At 55.5% G+C, this 20,197-nt stretch overlaps 8 protein-coding genes across 8 annotated transcripts; 2 read left to right on the top strand and 6 right to left on the bottom strand.

Moving 5' to 3' along the window:
- Positions 1-173: 173 nt before the first annotated feature.
- On the bottom strand, positions 174-1,468 carry W97_00697 (uncharacterized protein; the record flags this gene model as incomplete). The annotated part of the gene is made up of 2 exons (XM_007778609.1): positions 174-822; positions 876-1,468. 2 exons carry the CDS (start codon positions 1,466-1,468, stop codon positions 174-176), a joined length of 1,242 nt encoding a protein of 413 aa, XP_007776799.1.
- A 200-nt stretch (positions 1,469-1,668) lies between these two features.
- W97_00696 (uncharacterized protein) lies at positions 1,669-2,509 on the top strand (the record flags this gene model as incomplete). Its single annotated transcript, XM_007778608.1, has 3 exons — positions 1,669-1,735; positions 1,825-1,899; positions 1,959-2,509. The coding sequence occupies 3 exons, from the start codon at positions 1,669-1,671 to the stop codon at positions 2,507-2,509; spliced, it is 693 nt and encodes a 230-aa protein (XP_007776798.1).
- Positions 2,510-2,704: 195 nt separating this feature from the next.
- On the bottom strand, positions 2,705-3,734 carry W97_00695 (uncharacterized protein; the record flags this gene model as incomplete). The annotated part of the gene is made up of 3 exons (XM_007778607.1): positions 2,705-3,418; positions 3,479-3,639; positions 3,686-3,734. 3 exons carry the CDS (start codon positions 3,732-3,734, stop codon positions 2,705-2,707), a joined length of 924 nt encoding a protein of 307 aa, XP_007776797.1.
- Positions 3,735-4,702: 968 nt separating this feature from the next.
- On the bottom strand, positions 4,703-5,335 carry W97_00694 (ubiquitin-conjugating enzyme E2; the record flags this gene model as incomplete). Its single annotated transcript, XM_007778606.1, has 5 exons — positions 4,703-4,766; positions 4,819-4,898; positions 4,954-5,079; positions 5,132-5,211; positions 5,263-5,335. The coding sequence occupies 5 exons, from the start codon at positions 5,333-5,335 to the stop codon at positions 4,703-4,705; spliced, it is 423 nt and encodes a 140-aa protein (XP_007776796.1).
- Positions 5,336-5,686: 351 nt separating this feature from the next.
- Positions 5,687-11,137, top strand: W97_00693 (uncharacterized protein; the record flags this gene model as incomplete). Its single annotated transcript, XM_007778605.1, has 7 exons — positions 5,687-5,764; positions 5,816-5,882; positions 5,938-6,099; positions 6,154-6,369; positions 6,423-6,511; positions 6,562-9,063; positions 9,110-11,137. 7 exons carry the CDS (start codon positions 5,687-5,689, stop codon positions 11,135-11,137), a joined length of 5,142 nt encoding a protein of 1,713 aa, XP_007776795.1.
- Positions 11,138-11,451: 314 nt separating this feature from the next.
- Positions 11,452-12,779, bottom strand: W97_00692 (glycosyl hydrolase family 17; the record flags this gene model as incomplete). Its single annotated transcript, XM_007778604.1, has 4 exons — positions 11,452-11,687; positions 11,797-11,957; positions 12,083-12,343; positions 12,466-12,779. The coding sequence occupies 4 exons, from the start codon at positions 12,777-12,779 to the stop codon at positions 11,452-11,454; spliced, it is 972 nt and encodes a 323-aa protein (XP_007776794.1).
- Positions 12,780-14,128: 1,349 nt separating this feature from the next.
- Positions 14,129-16,635, bottom strand: W97_00691 (uncharacterized protein; the record flags this gene model as incomplete). Its single annotated transcript, XM_007778603.1, has 2 exons — positions 14,129-16,312; positions 16,360-16,635. The coding sequence occupies 2 exons, from the start codon at positions 16,633-16,635 to the stop codon at positions 14,129-14,131; spliced, it is 2,460 nt and encodes an 819-aa protein (XP_007776793.1).
- Positions 16,636-19,222: 2,587 nt separating this feature from the next.
- Positions 19,223-20,077, bottom strand: W97_00690 (uncharacterized protein; the record flags this gene model as incomplete). Its single annotated transcript, XM_007778602.1, has 3 exons — positions 19,223-19,832; positions 19,893-19,954; positions 20,012-20,077. 3 exons carry the CDS (start codon positions 20,075-20,077, stop codon positions 19,223-19,225), a joined length of 738 nt encoding a protein of 245 aa, XP_007776792.1.
- Positions 20,078-20,197: the final 120 nt, after the last annotated feature.

Here is a 20,197-nt window from a genome sequence, read left to right as displayed (position 1 = left end):
GTCCTTCCACATGGAAAAGTGATTCGGACGTCCGAAGGTCAGGACTGCCAAATCTTAGAGAGTGTCGCAAGGAGGCCATTGAAGACCTGTTGCCTCCCAACCCTGGCGGGCAACAGACCCTGTGGAAGCCGCTCGCCAGTGCACGGGCAGCTGGTAGACGCTTTACGCATCCTTCAAGCTCCTCTCATCTCCTCATCCTCTTCATCGTCGTCTGCCCCATCTGCATCTTCCCAATCCCCTCCGTCCTCGTCCTCGTCGTCTTCAGTGGCCGGACCCAAGACGCCGTCGAGCTCTTTGACGAGCTCTAGTGCATGATCTCGCAGCCTCTCGTCCTCGTACTCAAGCACCTGGTAAAGTCTGAGGCTGTTCTGCAGCCATTCGCGGCTGGCTTTCAAGAGTGCCCTGACGGTATCCCCCTCATCCGATGGAGCATCGCGTGCTGTCTGAGAACTGCTGCTAGCTGTGTTCCGTTTTCCGCCCAAGAGATGCAGACACCACCCGCCAAGGTACCATGCCTCGACGCTACTGTCGTCCTCGGTGATCAGTCGTTCAAGTACCTCGAGTGCCTCTTCTTCCATCTCAGCTTCCATCAGTAATCTCGCCAGACTGATCCTCGTCGGAAAGTCCGGCACCTTCGGATCTGCGGGGTCAAGGTCCTTCCACAGCTCTATACTTCGTGATAACGCTGCTCGTGCATCCTCCGGCTTCTCCTGTGAAATCCGTATTGAAGCCAACGTCTGCAACGGTTCCGGACTATCCGGCGCAACGAGCAGAGCCTCAGTGACCAGCGCCTCACACCTTTGCTCAGCGTCTTCCTCCCACCTGCCCTAGATTAGCCACGTCGCAACCCGACAATGATTTCACCCCCCACTTACGACAAATCCGTCATATAAATCTCCGCAACCCCACACAGCGCGTGTGCGAGCTTCCTCCTCTTCTCCTCCAGCAGTTCCATCTTCCCCCCCAGCAACCCACCCGCGTCCTGCATCTTCCCACCCTGCCCAATCTCCCCCACCAACCCCGCAATCTCTCGCCTCAGCACCGCAACCCCCTTCTCAAACCATCCCACACTCTCCACTCCGCCCTTCTCACTCAACTGCGCCAGCCACAAAAACTTCTCCGCGCCTCCCCCCGCTGCCTCGGGCACGCCGCCTTCGGGATCAAGCTCCGCGGCGCGCGTGAAGCAGTCTCGCGCGCTTTGTATGTCGCCTAGCTCCACGTTGATCTCACCTAGGAGATTCAGCGCGGGGAGGGCGGCTAGTGTGGGCGTGGAGGTCGGTTGGAGGATGGAGAGGGCGCGTTGCGCCAAGGTAAGCGCGTCTGTGGGTTGGCCTTGCTGGATCAAGTCTGCGGCTTGGGCGAGGAGGGTTGAGGGGCTCGGGGCGGGCTTCTTGGAGGAGCTGTTCGGGGCGCCTTTTTTGCGGTTGCGGGATTTGGTGGAACCGTTTTGGGGTTTTGTTTTCGCCATGCTGGAAGCGGTTGCTGAATGCTGGGGTTTTTACTGCTGCAAGCGCCTGGGATACACGCTGCTTCGAATCCTGGAAGCTGAAGGACCGTGCTTGGTGGTTGTGCTCCGGAGCGTTGTGGTGAGAGCCTCCCGTCAAAAAAGTTCGAGGTGCTCGGCAAAAACTGCCCCCGCTGCCGTCATTCTGCTGGACCATCACCACCATGGGCAGAGACGAACAGCGAGAGGAGAGGGAGGTCCTGGACTCGATCTTTCCGGATGAGATAACAGGTACGCAGTACGACCGCGTACTAATGCGCTCCGCTTGAAACACCCAAGCAGCAATAGCCCGTAGAACGGTTGCTAACGCGCCGAGCCAGACATCTCCGACACAGAGTACCGAATCTCAATCGCTCTCGATGTCACAAACGCTGAGGATGATGACTCCGAACCTCGTGCGGCCCCTTCATTCCCACAAACCAGACCTCCGACTCTCTACTCACGCCCCCCACAGCGACCCTGATCCTCACAGTCCAATACCCCGACGCCTACCCCGACGAAGCGCCGCGCCTCGACATCTCCGCCCCGCCCAACGCGCCCAAGCACCGGCACCTCAGCATCCAAGATGACAAGGCCCGCCTGCTTGAAGCTCTCGAGCCCACAGTCGAAGAAAATTTGGGGATGGCAATGGTCTTCACGCTCGTCAGCACTCTAAAGGACAGCGCCGAGCTGCTCATCTCCGAGCGGCAGAAGGCGGCGCAGGCGCTGCGGGATGTGGAGGCTGCGAAGGCGGAGGAGGCCGAGAACGCCAAGTTTCATGGGACGGCGGTCACGAGGGAGAGCTTCATGGAGTGGCGGGCGCGGTTTCGGCGGGAGATGGAAGAGGAGGAGAGGAGGAGGACGGAGGAGAGGGAGATAGATGAGAAGAAGAAGAGGGGTGCCAAGGAGGAGAGGAAGTTGACGGGGCGGGAGCTTTGGGAACGGGGGTTGGTTGGGAAGGTGGAGGAGGAGGATGAAGGGGAGGATGGGCTGGAGGGGATGGAAAGGGTGAAGATAGAAGCGTAGGTGGGCTGTGTGAGGCCTGGAGTCCTTATCACGATATCAGCCATTGGTCGCTACTTCGATAGAGATTCGGTGTTTGAAGTAGAACATGGGCTAGTTCAGCAGTAACATGATCTCAGAACTGTATAGATACTGAGGTATAGAGCGTTTTTTGCATGGTCTTGGTGAGTTGAGGTTGTTTTCAGAGGCGCAAATTTCTCAGTGCCTCGCTTGTGTGCTGACAGTGTAACCCTCCAAAGCCTTCTCCGGTGGGGATGCCATGAGCCGCCGCTTCTCGGCTCTTCTGGCCAGTTTCTCCCCCCTCCGTTTCTCATCCCGGACAGCTTTCTCTTGCCTTGCCAGCTCAGTCTCCTGGTCAATAATATCCTGCATCCTAATCGCCGTTTTCCTGACCTTCTCCTTCTGTGCATCATACCACTCAAATGATTGCTCCACGGTCTCCCTCATCACATCGCTCCAGCCCGGCTCTTCCGAATCCAGACCCTGAGACCGCGTGTCTGTCACACCGAAACGCTCTTTGACTATGGTATCCCAGGTATCTTCCGCCTCTGCAAGTGGTATCCAGATATCCTGCATCGCGTTGATCCTGTCGAACATATCCTGTCGCTGTTTTATCTTGTCCTTGATCAGCCGGCTTAGGCCCGGGGGCTGCGGTTTCTTGAAGCGAAGAATCGGCACCCCGCCGGCATTGACAAGCTTTGGTATGCGACGAATGCCGGAGACGGTGAGACGAGGACGGACATCGAGGGTTTTGGCCTCAGGAGGGAGGTGATCGGGTGCAGGTTTTCGAGGCTTGGGAGCGGGCTTCTTCGGCGGCTGTGTCAGGCGGGCTGGCGTCTTCGATAGGAGGGCATCTATCTTGGTGGTTGCGGCCGTGTCGCCGGAGGCGGAGGCATCGAGGAGGTCGAGCGCCTGAGGATCGTACGTTACTCAGTCTGTGATCGTGACTTATACATGAAGCGGGATGCGCACCTCATAGCCAGCGTGGAAGCCAAGCTTCAGCAGTCGCGTACTGTGATGCTCTCTGTTGGCCCTGAATTTATTCCGGGCAATGTTTCTCAGCGCGCCGCGCTTGTCATCGCTGATGGGCACTGCGGCGCATTGTGAGAGGAGCGCGCGGTAGAGCGCGATGCCTTGATCGCGTTAGAATCTGATTAATTAGGCATTGGAGACACATACATGCTGCTCGATGCTCTCCTGATCTCTTGGGGACCAGGAAGCGCGGCATTCATACGCTGGTCTTCATGTTTCAAAAAGCTTTCAGTCCCTCGGTCCTGCGACCTGACGTTTGAAGCTCTCCGCACCAGCGGACGTCGGGCCGGCCATGGCGCTTCCCGAACGGGTAATTACTGGCAGCTTTTCCGTAGAACGACGCATTTTGGTTCATGCTATGCGGATTGTGTTAAAATCACAAAGACCATGCATGGGCTTAGCGCCAAAGCTAGTCTGGCGCACCAATGCAACGAGGTGCTCCGGGAGGTTCGCGATTGCAGGTGGCCTTCTGGGCTCAGTGGCTTCACCCATCTCACCTTGACTTAATGTTGATGGGCAGGCAGTGCATTGTCTGCACTCAGCGGAACTGTGGGGGCACTGGAGCATATGAGCTTGCTCCAGGGTTACGGTACAAGCTCTGCTTCATAGCTTCAAATCTACTCTACTTGTGCCATTTCTGCGAAGGTGATGTACTGGAATCTCAAGCCCGATACGTGGCTTCCTCAAGCTGCCACGGCCATTAACCACAAAACGACATACTGATTTGATTAACAAGGTATACTCGAATGGTGCAGGACAGCGCCTTATGAAGCACTGCTCAAGATGCCTGTATCATGGTATACAGCGAATCCGCACTGAAACCCCTCGCCGTGCGCTACTCATACCGATACGCTCTCTCGCGGCCGGAGGGGTTTCGGCGAGGAACATTCAGAGTCGCTCTTCATTTCGAGCGTACCAGGGTATGTCTGTGAAATCTGTTCCAGTCCAGTGTCCGTCAAAGACCTCCACCACCGAGGCGCCGTGTAAATGCAAGTCCAGCAAAAGGAACAAAGAAATGAGCCAGTAAGAAGCACGCTGCATCACGTCCCCCCCACGCATCATAAAACCGCCCTCGTCTGACCGCTAAGTTCTTGCACTTACTGCCGTGGATAGTAAGGCACATCTTTGGCAAAGTCGATTCCTCTACCCGTCACGGCTAATCGTTCAGCTGTAGGTTGTACCTTCAGGAGGTTGAGGGAGCTTCTTGTGCTGAGGGAGGGCCATGTACCTGCAAAGCGTGTCAGATATTGTCCGCATATCTAGATCAGAATTGCGCATACCGCCTCAACTCAATGAGTATAGTCTCCATGGTGAAGTCACGCCTCCACTGGATAAGGCAGGGCAGCTTCGATGGGTCAACCTGGAGTTTCTCTTAGTGTGGTGTTCTCTGTAGCAACCAATTGTCCCGTTTGTACCTTGCCGGTCCTCTGATCCACGCATGGCAGGTTGATCTTCGAGACGAAGGTGACTTCAGGTGGGGTGTCGGGGTAGCGGTCGCCGCAGTGGATCTTTAAACTGTAAATCCGATTCTCATGTACGCTCTGTTACAACAGTCAAACAGGGCTACTGACGCAGACTCTGGGCAGGGCTTACGTGAGGAGGTCCCAGGATGGTGCCGTTCCAGTTGGACATGAGGAGGTCATCTTGATCTTCCAGGCCGTAGGAGCAAGCCTCTAATCTGCTGTTAGTCGCCGCTGATGCATACATGTTCCTAGGAAGCTTACCTGCTCCCAATCCCTTCTCTCCCTTCTCGAGCTCCTCCAGCAGCCGGAAGTTTCGTGGTACTTTGGCTCCCATGGCAGCTCTCAGACGATCCGGAAGTCAAGGGATATGAGGCTTCTTGAGTTCTTGAGGAACAAACAAGGCTCGCTTGAGCTGGAGAAACGGTAGTTTGTTGGAGAACAGAACGACGAACGAGGCTGGCTTGTTTGTCACTGCTCGTATGTCGCATGCTCTCCCCGGCGAAATGTCCCGCCAAACATCGGCGCCTGGACCCCGCCATGACCGGCAAGGCTGAACAATGTTGCGGTCTCTTGGCATCGAAGCCAGGGCTGGCTTTGAGTTGTACCTTGCTCTACAATCCTCTGTCATGAATTAATTGAATTGACCATTTGTGCAGTCTTCCGATGCCTTGAATCGCTGACGAGCATGACGGCGCAGATACTCAGTTCTGAGCTCACTAATCTCATCCAAGAATCGAAAAGGAAAAACAGCGAGCTGAAAAATGTACACTCCGTATAGCATTGCCCTTGACCATTTCGCTGATGTGTTGAGAAGGCGGCCGAAAAATCGCTTCAGGACCTCAAGTCCTTACCGGCAACCTCAGAAGCACAGCTAGCTGCAGGTTCGGGTGTCCGAACCTATCACTTTAACGCAATATCTGACTAATGGCGAAAGAGACCTCATTCGAAGATCGCACTTCATCTCGCCATTCTTGATAGCCTGCGCAACCCAGAATACCAAATTCGCAGGTTCTGCCGTGGTATGCTTGCAGAGACTGGCTGTAATTTGTGCCCTACCGAAAGAGAGGCTAAAGGAGGTCTTGGACGCCTTGAAAGACTGTATCAATCTGGGTAGGGCCACTGTGCATTATTGCCGAAGGAGGCTGGTCTAAGGTTTTGCAGGGCTAGATGTACAACTCAAGATCCTACAGACTCTGTCGCCTTTGCTGCAGAATTACGCTGGCGAGCTACGGGGAGACCTTCTCTCAGGCGCCGTGAACCTATGTACGAGCTTGCAAAGCGTCAAGAATCCCGCCGTCAGCGGCACTGCGGTTGCAGCGCTTCAGCAACTTGTCATTTCCGTGTTCGACCGAGTTGTTGACGAAGATGGTAAGCTCTATAACTGTCCGAGCCAATCGCAGGCGCTGATCATTCTTCTTTAGGCAGATCACTGGAGCTCCCAACAATTGCTGAAGTTCCTAGCGATAAAGGAGCGATTCAAGTCCGCTCTGCGGCGCACGATGCATACAAGGTTCAATCTACTCATCGTAATATGTGTTACCCGCTTATATTTGCTGACAGATCTTTCACGACCTTTGCCTTCTGACGGACGGCAACAAGCCGCAGTATGTGCGCTTCTCACCGATATCGCAACTCTCTGGACTGGAGACCATCGAGTCCATCCTCGCCAATCACGGAGACATTCTCATGTCTCATCTAGAGCAGGGCTATGTGCTCCGTGAGAGACTCATGCCCCTGATAATCCGGCAACTCTCTGAGAATCCCAGCTTTCCTGTAACCCTGCGTGTGATTCGTATTCTGATCCTCGTCGTTCGACAGCATCTATCGATAACGCAGTCGGAATGCGGAATTGCTTTGGGGTTCGTGAATCACATGCTCGATCCCGACGCCGCAACAACGTGGAGGCGAGCCCTGTCCATGGAGATGTTCCAGGCGATATACTCAGATCCTGCACTCGTCCTCGAAATTTATGCGCGATTTGACGAAGAACAAGGCGAAATGTCGATTGTGCGTGACAACCTGAGCGCTTTTGTGCGCTTAGCATCGGAGAAACCTGCACTTATCGGTGTTGGTAATCAATCGACGGCTCCAGCAGGCAAGCCAATTGCACGAGACGGCCCTACAGAGCAAGCAGCAGTCGAAGCCGGTGGCGCAGCAGGCGTCATCGGGATTGTGGACATCAGCGAGAGCAATGTGCCGGGCATCAGTAGCCAGTGGAGCTCTCTCCGAACGCCTTGCCTAGATCAATTTGACAAGTCCGAAGCTCCTGCGATCCCCGAAACCTACATACACAGTCTGGTATTGACGAGCGTCAACAGCTTAACGGAAAGTCTGGCAAAATTTGTGCTTCCCTTGACTGTCTACCACGAAAGCAGAAGCAAGAGGAAGGCAAGAGTACAGGAATCGGCTAGGCAAGAATCAATGGACCCTTCGGGGCTTGAAACACCAACCCAGGAACAGCCGAAGGGGCGGTTGACGCGATCACAATCTTACAAGAAACGCAGCGTGCCCATCAATCCATTAGCCTTGGACAGTCACACATCTTATCCACGCATTAGGACCTCGGCAGCAATGGTCAGCGAATGCTGGCCAGCCGTCCTTGCGACCTGCTCGACGTTTCTCAATGCGGCCTTGGACGCGGACTACTACCGTGCTCTTGTTCGCTCAATTCAGAAGTTCACCCAGGTTGCTGGTCTCCTTCGTCTTTCGACGCCGCGAGATGCGTTTTTGACCCTGTTAAAGAAAGCTGCAGTCCCTCCGCACATCTTCAACGCGCATGCGATGCCTCCAAGTAGCTTTGTACCAGAGAGTTCGGGAGTGTTCGGGAACGTCAGAGGCCTTCTGAGCGTTGACAGTCTTGTGAGCCAAGCTTCGACCCTTTCGTCTGATAAGACCCATAAGTCATCTTTGGATACGGGGCCACCTTCTCTTAACACAAGGAATCTGCTCTGCCTTCGCGCCTTGCTGAACCTCGCTATAGCCCTTGGCCCCACGCTTGACACATCTTGGACGATTGTGTTCGAGGCTCTGCAACAGGCGGATATCATCATGGCCACCTCGACAGCGAGGGGCGCCCTGTCTGTCAATCGTCCAAGCTTACAAGTCGACGGTAAGAACGGTAACGAACCAGCACCCGAGCAAAACTTGCATAGTGAGGTGGCTGCAGTTCACGCTGCGGTATCGAGACTCTTCGAAAGCACCATTGATTTCCCAAACGATTCCTTCGTAGAAGTCCTTGTGGCTCTGAGCAGCCTGCTGCATGACAGACCAATATCACAAGGCGGACTGAAAGTCACAGCTTCCTCTCAGACACCGACACTCGAGCGAAGGTTCAGCAACTTCTCAGGCGTTCCTATCACTGCCGGGGCACAAGCACGAGATTATCGGTTTGCATTGGCCAGGCTTGGCGACTTGGTAACGCTCAACGTGGAGCGTTTCGCCAGCTTCGACGTAACCGAAAGTGGCTGGGCATATCTGACACAAGAACTCATTACGACCTCAACGAATAGGAGCATTGCGAGTCCAATAAGGGTCATGGCTGCAAACATCCTCACCCGAGTGGCTCAGGATGTTCTCAAAACTGCGGCGATAGAGGTCTCGGAAGTCCGTCAAGAAGTCGAACGCAGAGTCCTCGCTGCGCTGCGGTCTGAGATCGATTCTCTTTACGTAGAGCACGATAACACAGATCCGGAACTAGGCGAAACAGATGCAGACGTCCATGCAACTGCCCTGGATGCCTTGAAATCCATCCTAGAGCATTGCGGTGATACGCTGACCGCTGGCTGGGATTCTGCCCTTGCAATCATACTCAGCGTCTTCGAGGATGATGAAGAGCTAGACGAGACGACTGAGGGGACAGCAGAATCAACCGCTGGCCCCAGGTCCAGCAAAAACCGTGTGCCAGAGTTTATCTCGCTGGAGCTCGGACGGTCCGCTTTTGGAGCACTGCAGCTCATATGCACCGACTTCCTGAATCTTGTTCCAGATCGTTGCTTGGTAACTTTGATCGATACGCTGTCCCGCTTCTGCTCCCAAAGCGAAGATCTCAACATCTCTCTTACAGTAAGTGGAATCTGCTACCGTGTGCACAAGATTCTGACTGGAGCAGACCGTTACGTTCTTCTGGAATACATCCGACTTCCTCCATGGACGTATCGACGATACATCGCTGGAAGCCATTGCAGTCGATCTTCAGGGCTTGGACGTTGCAGAAGTTCAGATTCGGGACAGAGCCAGCCATGGTTCAACGACTGCATCATGGCTCTATCTTCTGGTGCGATTGATGACCACTGCTACAGATGAGCGCAATGAGGTCCGTCACGGCGCAATACACTCCATACTAAGGATATTTGAGAACTATGGAAGCGAGCTGTCTTCGTTTACATGGCAGCTATGTGTCCGAGTTGTCCTATTCGGCTTGATAGATGCCAATATCCAACGACAGCGTCAAGTGAGGTCTCGGTCAAAGGATGATCTTCGCACCATAAGAGCATGGAATGAGACGACAAAGTTAATTATCGAGCGGACGACTAACCTCCTCTCCGTAAGCTTAACATTACGAGCGCCGGAATTTCGTCAGCTGTGGCAGCGCTTGTTGGAATATTTCATAGCATATCTTACGTGCCGGTCACATGAGCTAGAAGCGGTCGTCTTCACAGCTATCACGACAATCCTGCACGGGATCGACATGCCAAGCTCAGTGGATGCGTTTACAATCCAGTCTACCAAATCACTGTGGCTGGAACACTGTCCCACCGAAAGCTCGACGTCAGATCTCAAAGAAGATAATCAAGCAGCCTTTCTGGCCTATGTTAAATGCTTGAGAGAGATCTACCGCTTGACAGAAGACACCGCCAAAGATCAAAACACTACACAGGTTGTCGCCAACCTAGAGAGCTGCGTGCGCTGTTCGGACAGCCAAGCATACACGCCCGATGTGGACAAGAAAACGCCGCTGCAAGACGAAGTTATAAGCTGCATCCAGATGCTCCGAGCGAACGGGTCAGATGTAACGTCGGCGGTAATTAATATGCTGGCGAACATGGTCAGCTTGCCTTATGAGAATTTCCGCGCAACCGAACCTGCAGTTATGTCAAAGCAACCAACCTTCATTGCAATATCGAAGTCGGCCATGGATCTCTTACAGTCGCTAATAGAGACGCATCTATCCGGGCGGGGGTTGTTTGATAGCGGTGCGCTTCTGAAAGCACTCAAGAGCTTGGCGGTGCCCATCCGACTAAAGTACATGTGGCATATCGAAGGAAAGGCGCCAACGCCGTGGCAAAAGGCTACGACAGTAGCCCTAGCGATACTCGAGCCCATGCTGATGGAGGCCAAGCGGCAATCCGTCGGCAAAGATATGATGAATCCTCTCTGGGACCAAATCGTGTCTATCGCCGACAGCATAGCAAATACCGACCACGTCTCCGCACCGCCCAACACTCCCATCTATAGCGACGAGACCTTCGACATTGCAGCCCTCACCACACTCCGCGACCTGATCACACCCGACCTCGGCTCCTCCAGCATCCCCGACGCGACCCGCCGCGCTTACACATCGAGCCTCTTCCAGCACTCCCTCATCTACAAGACCGAGCCCGGTGAAATCCCACCCGCGGCATCCAGCCCGCTGCACAACCTCTACACCGTCCGCTTCGGCCGCACCTACGACCCCCCGCCCACGCCCCGCAGCAGGATGGCCCACTTCTGCCTGTCCGAACTCTTCGCGCTCTGCGCTTCCACCACCACCGCAGACGACAACAGTGCCACCGCCGCCACCGCCTCACCATCATCCGAACGCATCCGCCTCGCCCAGGCCGCAGCGCCGTACCTAATCCTCCGCTGCGCCCTCTCAATCAAAGCATACATCGCGGACCAGCCCTTGCGAGGGCGTATGCCGCAACCGTACGGCCAGCGGCAGGAGCTGCTGTTTGTGTTGAGGGGGTTGCGGCAGCTGGAGAGTGAACCGAGGGCGATTCCGGAGGCGGAGGGCGTGAGGAGTGCCGGGAGGAAGCATTTGGTTAGGCTGTTTCCGCTACTTACGAGGGCGATTGCGGTCAGGAATGGGGATGGAAAGGTGGTGGAGGAACTGGTTGGGTTGGTGGGGGCGGTGGGAGAGGAGTTTGGGGTTGAGTGAGGGAATTCGAGGTGGAGGGTTGGGCCTTCAGGGGATGGTTTGTGTGTATGGTCAAATTGAGGCTCCAGCTGGTGCGTAGCACGATCGAGGCTCTGAACCTTAGCTATGAGACATCATCAAGTGTCACATGCTTGACTTTATGCAATCAAAGCAGAGCCATCGAGATGTACTGCGAACAGCCCATTACCTGGGGTGACTCAAATTCAGAGCATATGATCTCTCTCAGCAGTTATAGTCCAAGGCGCATCAGGTAACAAGTGAGAACCCGACCCTCCCACTCACCAGCCTCACCAGAGTCTCAGAGCCCCCAGCCCTCACGGCGCCACACAGCGAACCGCATAGCTCACCTCCCGCCCGGCGGTCATGGCCCCCCAGTGCGTCTCGTCCGCCGACACACCGTGGTCGCCCTCGGACCGCGGCTTCCAGGGCTCGTCGAAGGCCTCGAAGTAGAATACGTCAACGCCCCAGGCCAGCATGCCGCAGACGGCTGTCTGGGAGTAGGCAGCTGCGTTCGCGGTGCTGGCACGGGCGGCGCCGAAGTCGGATCCGCCTGTGGGTGGGGGTGTCAGTGGGTGTGGTGGTGAGGGGCGGTTGAGAGGAGGATTGGGGACCTGGAGGGACTGGAAGGAGGAAGGGTGGGGAGGGGAGGAGAAGCTTACCGTCTTTGGGCCAGCCCGTCTCGCCGTTCCACAGCTCAGGCGTGTCGAAGCTGCCCGAGATGTCCTGGATGCGCTCGAATGCGCGGGCGATGTCGTGGAAGTAGGTTTTGGTCGCGTTGCCGATTTCCTGGGCTTGCCAGTATGCGAAGGCGTTGACCATGCTGCGCGGTGCCAGCGTCAGCCTCTCACCCCCTCTCTCTCTCTACTCTTCAAACAACCCAGTCTATGCTCATGTTTCTCGTGGAGCGGTTCAGGCGACGTTGAAGAACAAAGAAACGTTGCTCACATGATGTCAACACCGCCCCTCACGACCGCATCCCCGGTTCCATCCGCCCACTTGTTCCAGGAGTCCGCTGTGCCAACCTTGACATTCGGAGGCAGGACGGCCTTGACGCCGTTGATCTTCTCGAGAAGCTCCTCGCCCGTGAAGTTGCCGCGGTACAGTGTCTCCGAGCCGACGGTGACGGCGTAGAGCTGGTCCGGATAGTGCCACGCATGGGCCTGAAGGGCTGCGGTGTCGGTGGCAAGGGAGGCGGGAGTGTCGGGCCTGTTTATCCCAGAAGGAACGGCTGGCGTCAGCGAGATGGACTTTTGAGGGGGCGCGGTGGACCCGCAATGGAGCATTTGGAGGACTTGGATAGAAAAGCGTTAGAGTGGATAAGTACGCACCACACCCCTAACACAACTCTGAAGCCTTTGCTTGCAGCCGCTGGCAGGATCCGGGCCGCGGCATCGCAGTCTGAGGCGGAGTATCCGCGCACGAGCGTGCTTCCTGAGGCGGCGTAGATGGCGTCGAAGTCGGCTTGGTAGTCGGCGGTTGTCTTGCAACTTCCATCGGCGTTCTTGGTGCCAAGGGCGAAGCCGAGGGTGCCTCTTGCTGCTGCGGGCGCAGTGAGGGAGAGGGTTGGCAGAATGAGACCTGCAAGGAGGGGGGAGAGCACAAGGGCTGCGTGAGCTGCTTGTAGAGGAAGGGGGAGATGCATCGTAGGTTTGAAGAGTCAACTCTGCGAGCTAAGGATAGCGGCTTTGTAGCTGAGTAGTAGGAAGTGGTTTAGGCTGTATATGCAGGTTCCTTAGGTGTGCAATCTGGGGAGAAATGGTCTGTAGGATGATGGAAGTGTGTTAGGTAGAACGGTTTGAAAGGATGACGAGGACTTTCGGGAGTTGAAGTAGAAGTCAAGAGGATAGACTGGATGGTGTTCGGCGCGGCAGTTGCTATGTTTGCTCTCCAGCGGAAGGCACCCAACATAATCGCCAGGACTCCTGCCTCGCGCAGCAGGTATCTGCCCGCGCAGCATGCCTTTTGCGAGCAGGCACTTTACGGCTGATCACGGTCGAAGCGACCAATCATGAGTAGGCCCAAGTCCTCTTATGCTAATGAAGCAGAGAATAACCGCTTGAGGATGGACTGGCTGGGATGTAAGGAACGGATGATGGCTTCGAGGCAACGTAAGCGGCTGTACCGGTTCCTAGGCGTGGCAACGAAAAAAAGTAGCATCACAGTGAAGGTATGTGGAAGGATGGGTTGCTGCGCTTCGCAAAAATGTCTCATAATTATGAAATCCCGAAATCCAAAGCTCTACACTGTCTCCGCTCGCGCCGCTCGAGGATTCGGAGAGCCCCCGCTCTTGTATTCCGCAACACAGACAGAAACGAGGCTAAGAAGTAATAAATCAACCCAGAGAGCATCCAATAGCCAAAGCCGGTAGCCCACATTGCCCAACTGCCCTTTTTAAGTCCTGGCCCACGCCGCGCTCATGCCAAAATCCAAATCATACCCGTAGTGTTCCGCCTCTTATCCGCCGCCCGTCATTAACAGCAACAAATATTAAGGAGAGTGATTAGAATTACGTCCAGCGGGACTGATACCCGCCCGCTCACTCAGCGGGCCGAGGCAATGAGTAATAAAGGAATGGCGCCCTCCGGAGAGGGCCGCAGAACGATCAGCCAAACAGTCCTACGCGGATGAAAGCGATACTAATAGAAATAAAACACAAACAGGACATTACGCTAAAGTCATCTGATGGGAAGAACGCCTACGCTACCCAGAGCGGTGCAAAAAATCAACAGCAGAAGCGCGATACTTTTCCCAATCTATCCCTTCTCTACAAAAAGGGAGAAACCGTAAAGTTAATCCAAACCAAAGCTGGCCCTTACTCGAAGAAGAGGGCCGGGTATATACGAAAGAGATTCTCCGCATGCGAAGCTAAGCACCTTGGGTTCTCAGAGGAGCACAGAGGAGCTCCGAAGAGCCTCGCGACGGTAGCAGAAGGCGGCCCGCCATAACCAGGTTCGATTGAAAAAGATCTAGTTTGAATGGCTGTGCCGCAAGTCAGCTGGCACCAACTCGGAAATCCCTCGGCCCAGCGTTCGCAAAGATGTATTGCTTTCTCTGCGAATCCTGCTGCCGTGGAGGAGAGAATGCCTGATTAGCGGCCTGTGGAGGCGAGTACTCATGGATGAAGAATTCGGCAGCCATGGTGCCAGGCTGAGCAGTGCCAGAAGTCACCGGCCGGCCACTCTGTTGCGGCAGGGCATACGTGTGGAACTGCTGATGCCCACTCGGCGCGGCCGGTGTGGACTGGATTGGGTAATCCAACCCGAGGCAACCCGTGTCGTTGTTGACCATCGGCACCGCGTATGGGTAGTACAGTCCGGCTTGGAAGACCGGTGCAGCATCTGGCAGCGATGGCCTTCTCATATGAGACACGGGAGCGGTCATTTCGGGGTGCTCGTCGAACGGCTGCGATACAGCGACGGCGTGGGACTGCGGCACGAAGACCGAGCGGGGGAAGCACTGCTGTATCGCCGGTGCTGATTGCGGTGGTGTGTCGCGGTAAATCGAGGCGTTGCTCAGACGCGGGCGATGTCCGAATTGAGCCGCATCCAGAGGTGTAATTGGCGGCGAACCAATGTTTGAGACCGAGCCAGTGTACATGCCAGGCGATGGTCCCGAGATAGACCACGACACAGCTAGCGTGTCAGGGTTGCTATGCTCCGGTAGGTTGATTGAGTTCTTAATGCCGCTACGCTGCCAAGATGGGAAGTGCGACATCTCACGCGGTGTCAAGGGCGTTGGTGGAGCCAGACTGCTGTTGATTGACGAGAAGCCCTGGGATGTCGAAGTGGGAGTGCCATGACTAGATGGCTGACCGCAGAACTTGGGCGACGCGGCGGTAAGGCCACCCTCTGCAAATGTGAAGTTCAGCGGCGATCGCTGAGCTGAGCCCGGTGTTGGTTTCTGAATCCGACCGACGCCTGTTGACCTGATTCGCCGAAGCGTATGATCAGGCGGGTTCAGTGACTGGGAAGCGCCACCTGAGACAGGCATCCCAGCGCTGTACGATGCACTTCTATGGTTCAGTGCTGCAGGTCCCAGTGCCGCCGGTCGGGGTCGCTGTCTTCGAGCGGCGATGCTCGACGGTTGACTTGGATGCTTGAAGTTACTGCCCGTCGGCGATGTACCTTTGATGCCAACCGCACCCATTGACTCTGTTAACGCAGAAGTTGAGGAGTCCTTACGCCCGAGATCCGCTGCAGGCATCGCGAGAGGGTAGTTGGCATCGGGTTCGCTTATGTGGGGTGGCATGCTATCTCTTGCCGTTGGCGGGGAAGACAATAGCGTTTGACTGGAGTGGCTGTACTGTGGATAATAACCCTGGGATGGGTGATTCTGAAAGTTTTTGCCGTAGCTAGCAGACCAGAAGCTGCTGGGCTCTCCATTGTTGCACTGATCCTCCTGAATAATGCCGATGGGGCTTCCCCAGGAGTCCTCACACGGATTAATTGGCGTCGCACTCAAGGGCGATTGCTTGTCTTCGGTCCAGCCAGAGTAGACAGAGGCCACTGAGTTCATGTTCGTCGAGCTCGGCGATTGAGACCTTGGCATAGAATGATTTGTAGGATCCGGTGAAGTATCTGGAGACACTGATCCGAGGTTACGAAAAGGCTGGGCTAGTGCGGACTCCGATGTTTGTGTAGCTTGGCGACCGTCCATCGTACGGTTCAAGCCCGAGATGTCTCCGAACGGCGCAGGCGTACTGATGTCCGGTTCGGAAAAGAAACCTGAGCCATTCATGGGGCCCGGCGAATATACAGATGACTCCAGGCCGAGATATTGTCCGCCGTCAGTAAAGCTATCCGACAACGAGAATGAGTCCACAGGGTAGCCAGCTGCCGCAAGATTGTGGACAATGCCACCACGAGAAACACGCTGGGTCGATTCCTGGATCGAATGCAACCCGTTGGTGAACTCGGAATAGTGCTGTGTTTGAGCAGCAGATGCGTCCGAATCCAGCTCTGGCATGTGGGGCGCCGCGGAAAAGCCTGATTGTGTGATGTCCTGACTGGATATGTAGTAACCATGTGGAAAACCTTCCTCGGTGGACTGTTGGTTGTGCATGCTGACTGGGTACTGAGAATGCAGAGGCATCATCATTGCACTGTATGTACTCTGGACCATCTGCTGCTTTTTAGCATCCTGCTTGACTTTGGCCCTGCGATTTTGGAACCAGTTCTGCCCGATGTTAGTCTTATTACCGATGCCACTCTGCAGTAACGTACATTGATTTTGTCCAGCGGCACTCCCAGCGTCTCAGCAAACCCCTTTTTTGTGGCCGTGCTTGGTTTGTGGTGCTCTAGAAAGTGCCGCTCGAGAACGTCGTGTTGCTCCTTTGTCAGCCGAGGCTTCACATCCGCGCATGTTTGGATGACAGGCGGTGCCTGAGCTTTGAGGTTCATATCCGGAGAGTTGTTGAAGTTCGACCGGCGATTACCGTCAGCGCCCCTATCACCGCCGCCGCCGCCGTACCCGAGTCCTGAGGACCCGAAATGATCCATGCTGACCAAATTGCTAGATAAGAATATTGTTCCCAAGTCGTCAACGTCGAAGCCCGAACTGGCTTTGCCCGGCTGGAGGGAGAGGTGATGAGAGACTTCTCCCCGATGCGGATTTCCTTTGGTGGTATCGATAGCTCGCGCGAGGTGGAGGGAAGCGACAGTCAAGGCTGACTGGGGAGAGTCAACAGATGGTGTTGGGGCGATAGCGACTGAAAAGAACGAGCGACTGGTATTACAACATGGTCGAATCCGTGAAAAGCGAAAGTGTGCTGCCAAAAGCTGGAGCGAGCGAGGGTGAAGTTGAGGGCACGGCGCGATGTGAGAGTGGAGAGGGAGGAAGAGGGAGAAATCAGGTCAGGAGAAGCAGCATGCGCATGCAGGCCGTCCGACGTGGGCGAGCTGAGAGGGCTTGCCTAGAAGGCTGCACACTGCAGGACTAAACGGAGAGGAACAGGGGAACCCCCAACGGCGAGCGGACTGGGGTAGTGGATTTGAATGCATCATTCGCGGTGGCCGCAAGCTAGCATTAGCGCCGCACATCAGCCTTCTCTGATTCGCCGGCTTCTCGGGTAAACCAAAAATAGCCCGCTGTCCGTGCACGCTTCCGCTTTGGCCCTGTTCGCTCTCTGTCCGCTGCGCCCGCTTGTTGTTATCCAGTCTTCGAGTATCACGGGACACGCTGGTGTTCAGAAGCATGCCCATCTCGGTTTCTGTCCCAGTCAGTCCCAATCCTCTGCCCTGTGATCGAAAGCTGACGGTGGCCTCACCGCCTAGGCAGTGGATCTAAAGGCCATCCACGGCGAAGCTGCCCCGCGTCAACGCCGGCGGGTAACGGAAGCACGGGAGAGGGCAAATCCCCCGGGGGGTGATTCTCGAGATCTTCCTCTAGCATCCGCCTTGGCAAGATGTGGTTCAAGGAGAAGGGAGAGCGGATAGGTTGCTAAGGTTGCCACTTACAATGCCATTCTCGTCAGGGGTGCACAAACGCCAGCTAGGGAAGCTGGTGTCGGCATCTGTTACCGTATGGGCAGGCAAGTGACTGTGACCTTGGTCCTGCACAGAGGAACCTAGACGCCGGTAGGCCGAGTAGTATGAGGACCGTCGCAACCGGCGCGAAGTCGTTGTCCGCCTGAGGCCACGCTGATAACGGAAGGCACACGCGCCATTCTCGGTGTCGCAGTTCTTAATCCCATCTTTCTGTGCACAGATGCAACATCACGTCGACATCGAGAGTTCGTACCACCATCATCTGTCCGCTTTCGGCCTTATCGCTGCACAGTCCAGGAGTAGAAGCACCCTCCCGGCTGGCTCTCGGGGAAGCCAACGCGAGTCTGGGATTGAGACACTCGTACCTTGCATACGATCTTCCGTGGCGGCCTTTGTGCTATCAACGGTCTGCATCCAGGGCGCACAAGCAGACGTCAGAAGCCATTCGAACAATTGTCCGTGTAGGGGGTTTACTTGCCTGGTAGGTAGTCCGTTACGTTCGCAACGTTACCTCACGATCCTGTGAGTTGCATCATCGTCCTCGAGACCCCCTCTAGTGACGGGAAGCGACGCCGACATAGCAATAAAACACGGCGCAACAAGAGACGACCACGCCATTGCTTGTTTACAACATCGCCCTCTGCGAAAGGAAGTGATCAGAACACTGGGGAAACGCACTAGACACGCTCTTAACCATTCAGGTCTTAATCCAGCAGCCTAATATGCCTTGACGCCACTTGTAGACCAATCACGGAGCTGCGATCGATTCCATATCGCCAGTTGTAGGAGAGGAAATGCAAACGATCATAATGGCGCTCCCGATCAACCGAAGTTCTAACCTGTCTACCGTCTAGAATCTATGCCTGCTCGGCTTATGCCTAAGGTAAGTCTCAGGCAAATCGTCGTCTATGGGTGTGACACTGCTCACAAACGCAAGACTATCTCTTGTTGCGCCATCTCTCAAGGCGATGTTTTATCACTGGGACAGTACTAGAGGATGATGATGCAACTCAGAGGATCGTAAGGCAACGTTGCAAGTCCACATATTGCCTGGTTTGTCCGGACCAAAGAGGTGTATTAGGTCATCTTTCCAACCTCAGATCCAGCAATGGGATGTCCAATAATATCCGGCTCTCTAGTACTTGAATATTTATACTACTCTCATGAGGCTGTACTTTCACAGTCGAGATTGCCGGAGTAAACTTCTAGTCAGAACTTATACGTTTATTAGTCCAGCCCTGTTCCCGTGTCTACGTGGACCATTCTATGGTTTTGAAGTCCTTCTATCATCACATACTCGATTCGGATTTTGCCAAGTGGAACGGCTGTCACATCAAACACTCAACCACGGGGATACACGCCACTGAATCGACATTTGGATCACTCTACGAAGCAAAGGAGTTGCAACAAAGATCTACCGCCAAGACCGAACCCCAAAACTCCAACACCCGCTCTATGCGCTGTAACCCTTCCAGAAACTCCTCTAATGTCTAAAGATATTCCATGCAAATGCGACCCACCCGCTAAATGCTTGCAAACAGCCTCAAAATCCACCCTCGCATCCTCAATCCACCCTCCTCTTCCCTGCAACCCCACGCCCTCAAGCAACCAACGCATCCACAATCTCCACCCTCACGACCCCACTTTTCCTCTCCCACCCCGCCAACCTCACACTCCTCATATCCCTAACCACCCAATCCGCGCCCGCCTCCACCAGCTGGGGGATCGTATGCGTCGTCGCAAGGGCGCAGACCTTGAATCCCGCCGCCTTGCCCGCCCTCACGCCCGCCGGCGCATCCTCCAGCACCAAATACCCGTCCCCTCCCTTCCTTGCACCCGCCCGCAACTTCTCCGCCCCCAGCGCATAGCACGCCGGATCCGGCTTCCCCCGCTCGACGTCCTCGGCCGTGACGATGTACCTCGGATGCGCGAGCTTCATGACGTCGAGCCAGCCCGTGACGAGCGGGCGTGTGCCGGAGGTGACGATGGCCCAGGGCGCGCCGGCGGCCTCGAGCGCGTCGAGCAGCGCGCGTGAGCCGGGGATCTCGGTGGCGTCGGCGCCGAATTGTTTGGGGATCAGGCCTTCGGCGGTGGACACGAAGTCCCAGGTCGCGAGGGAGGGGTCGTAGAGCGCGAGGACGTCGATGGAGCGCCGGCCGTGGGAGGTGGCGAGGATGACGGCGGGGTCGACGCCGAGTTGGTTGCCGAGTCTGGAGGAGCGGGAGGTTAGCTGAGATATTGGGGAATGGGAAGAGGGAGGGCGGACGTACTTGTGCCAGTGCTTTACAATGGCGTCGGTGGAGTCAATGATCGTGCCGTCCATGTCGAAGAGCTGGGTTGTGGGTTAGCGAGAGTGTGGGGAGTGGGTGGATAGATGGTTGAGGCTTACGAGGCCGGCGAAGGAATGCTCTTCTGCTGGCGCAGAAAAAGAGGGTTCTTCTTGTATATGAGGCATGACGGCGGAATTGGGTGAGGGAGTGAAGGACGTCGATTTGAGGGTTGGGTAAAGTAGCTGAGCAATTGATGTAGTTGTAATGAGATCAAGCTTGATTGACTTTGCGGAGGACAAGACTGG

The sequence above is a fragment of the Coniosporium apollinis genome, assembly GCF_000281105.1.
Source record: "Coniosporium apollinis CBS 100218 chromosome Unknown supercont1.2, whole genome shotgun sequence".
Classification (NCBI taxonomy): Eukaryota; Fungi; Ascomycota; class Dothideomycetes; genus Coniosporium; species Coniosporium apollinis.
Note: the sequence above shows the minus strand (reverse complement) of the source record. Positions and strands in the feature narration are given on the sequence as shown.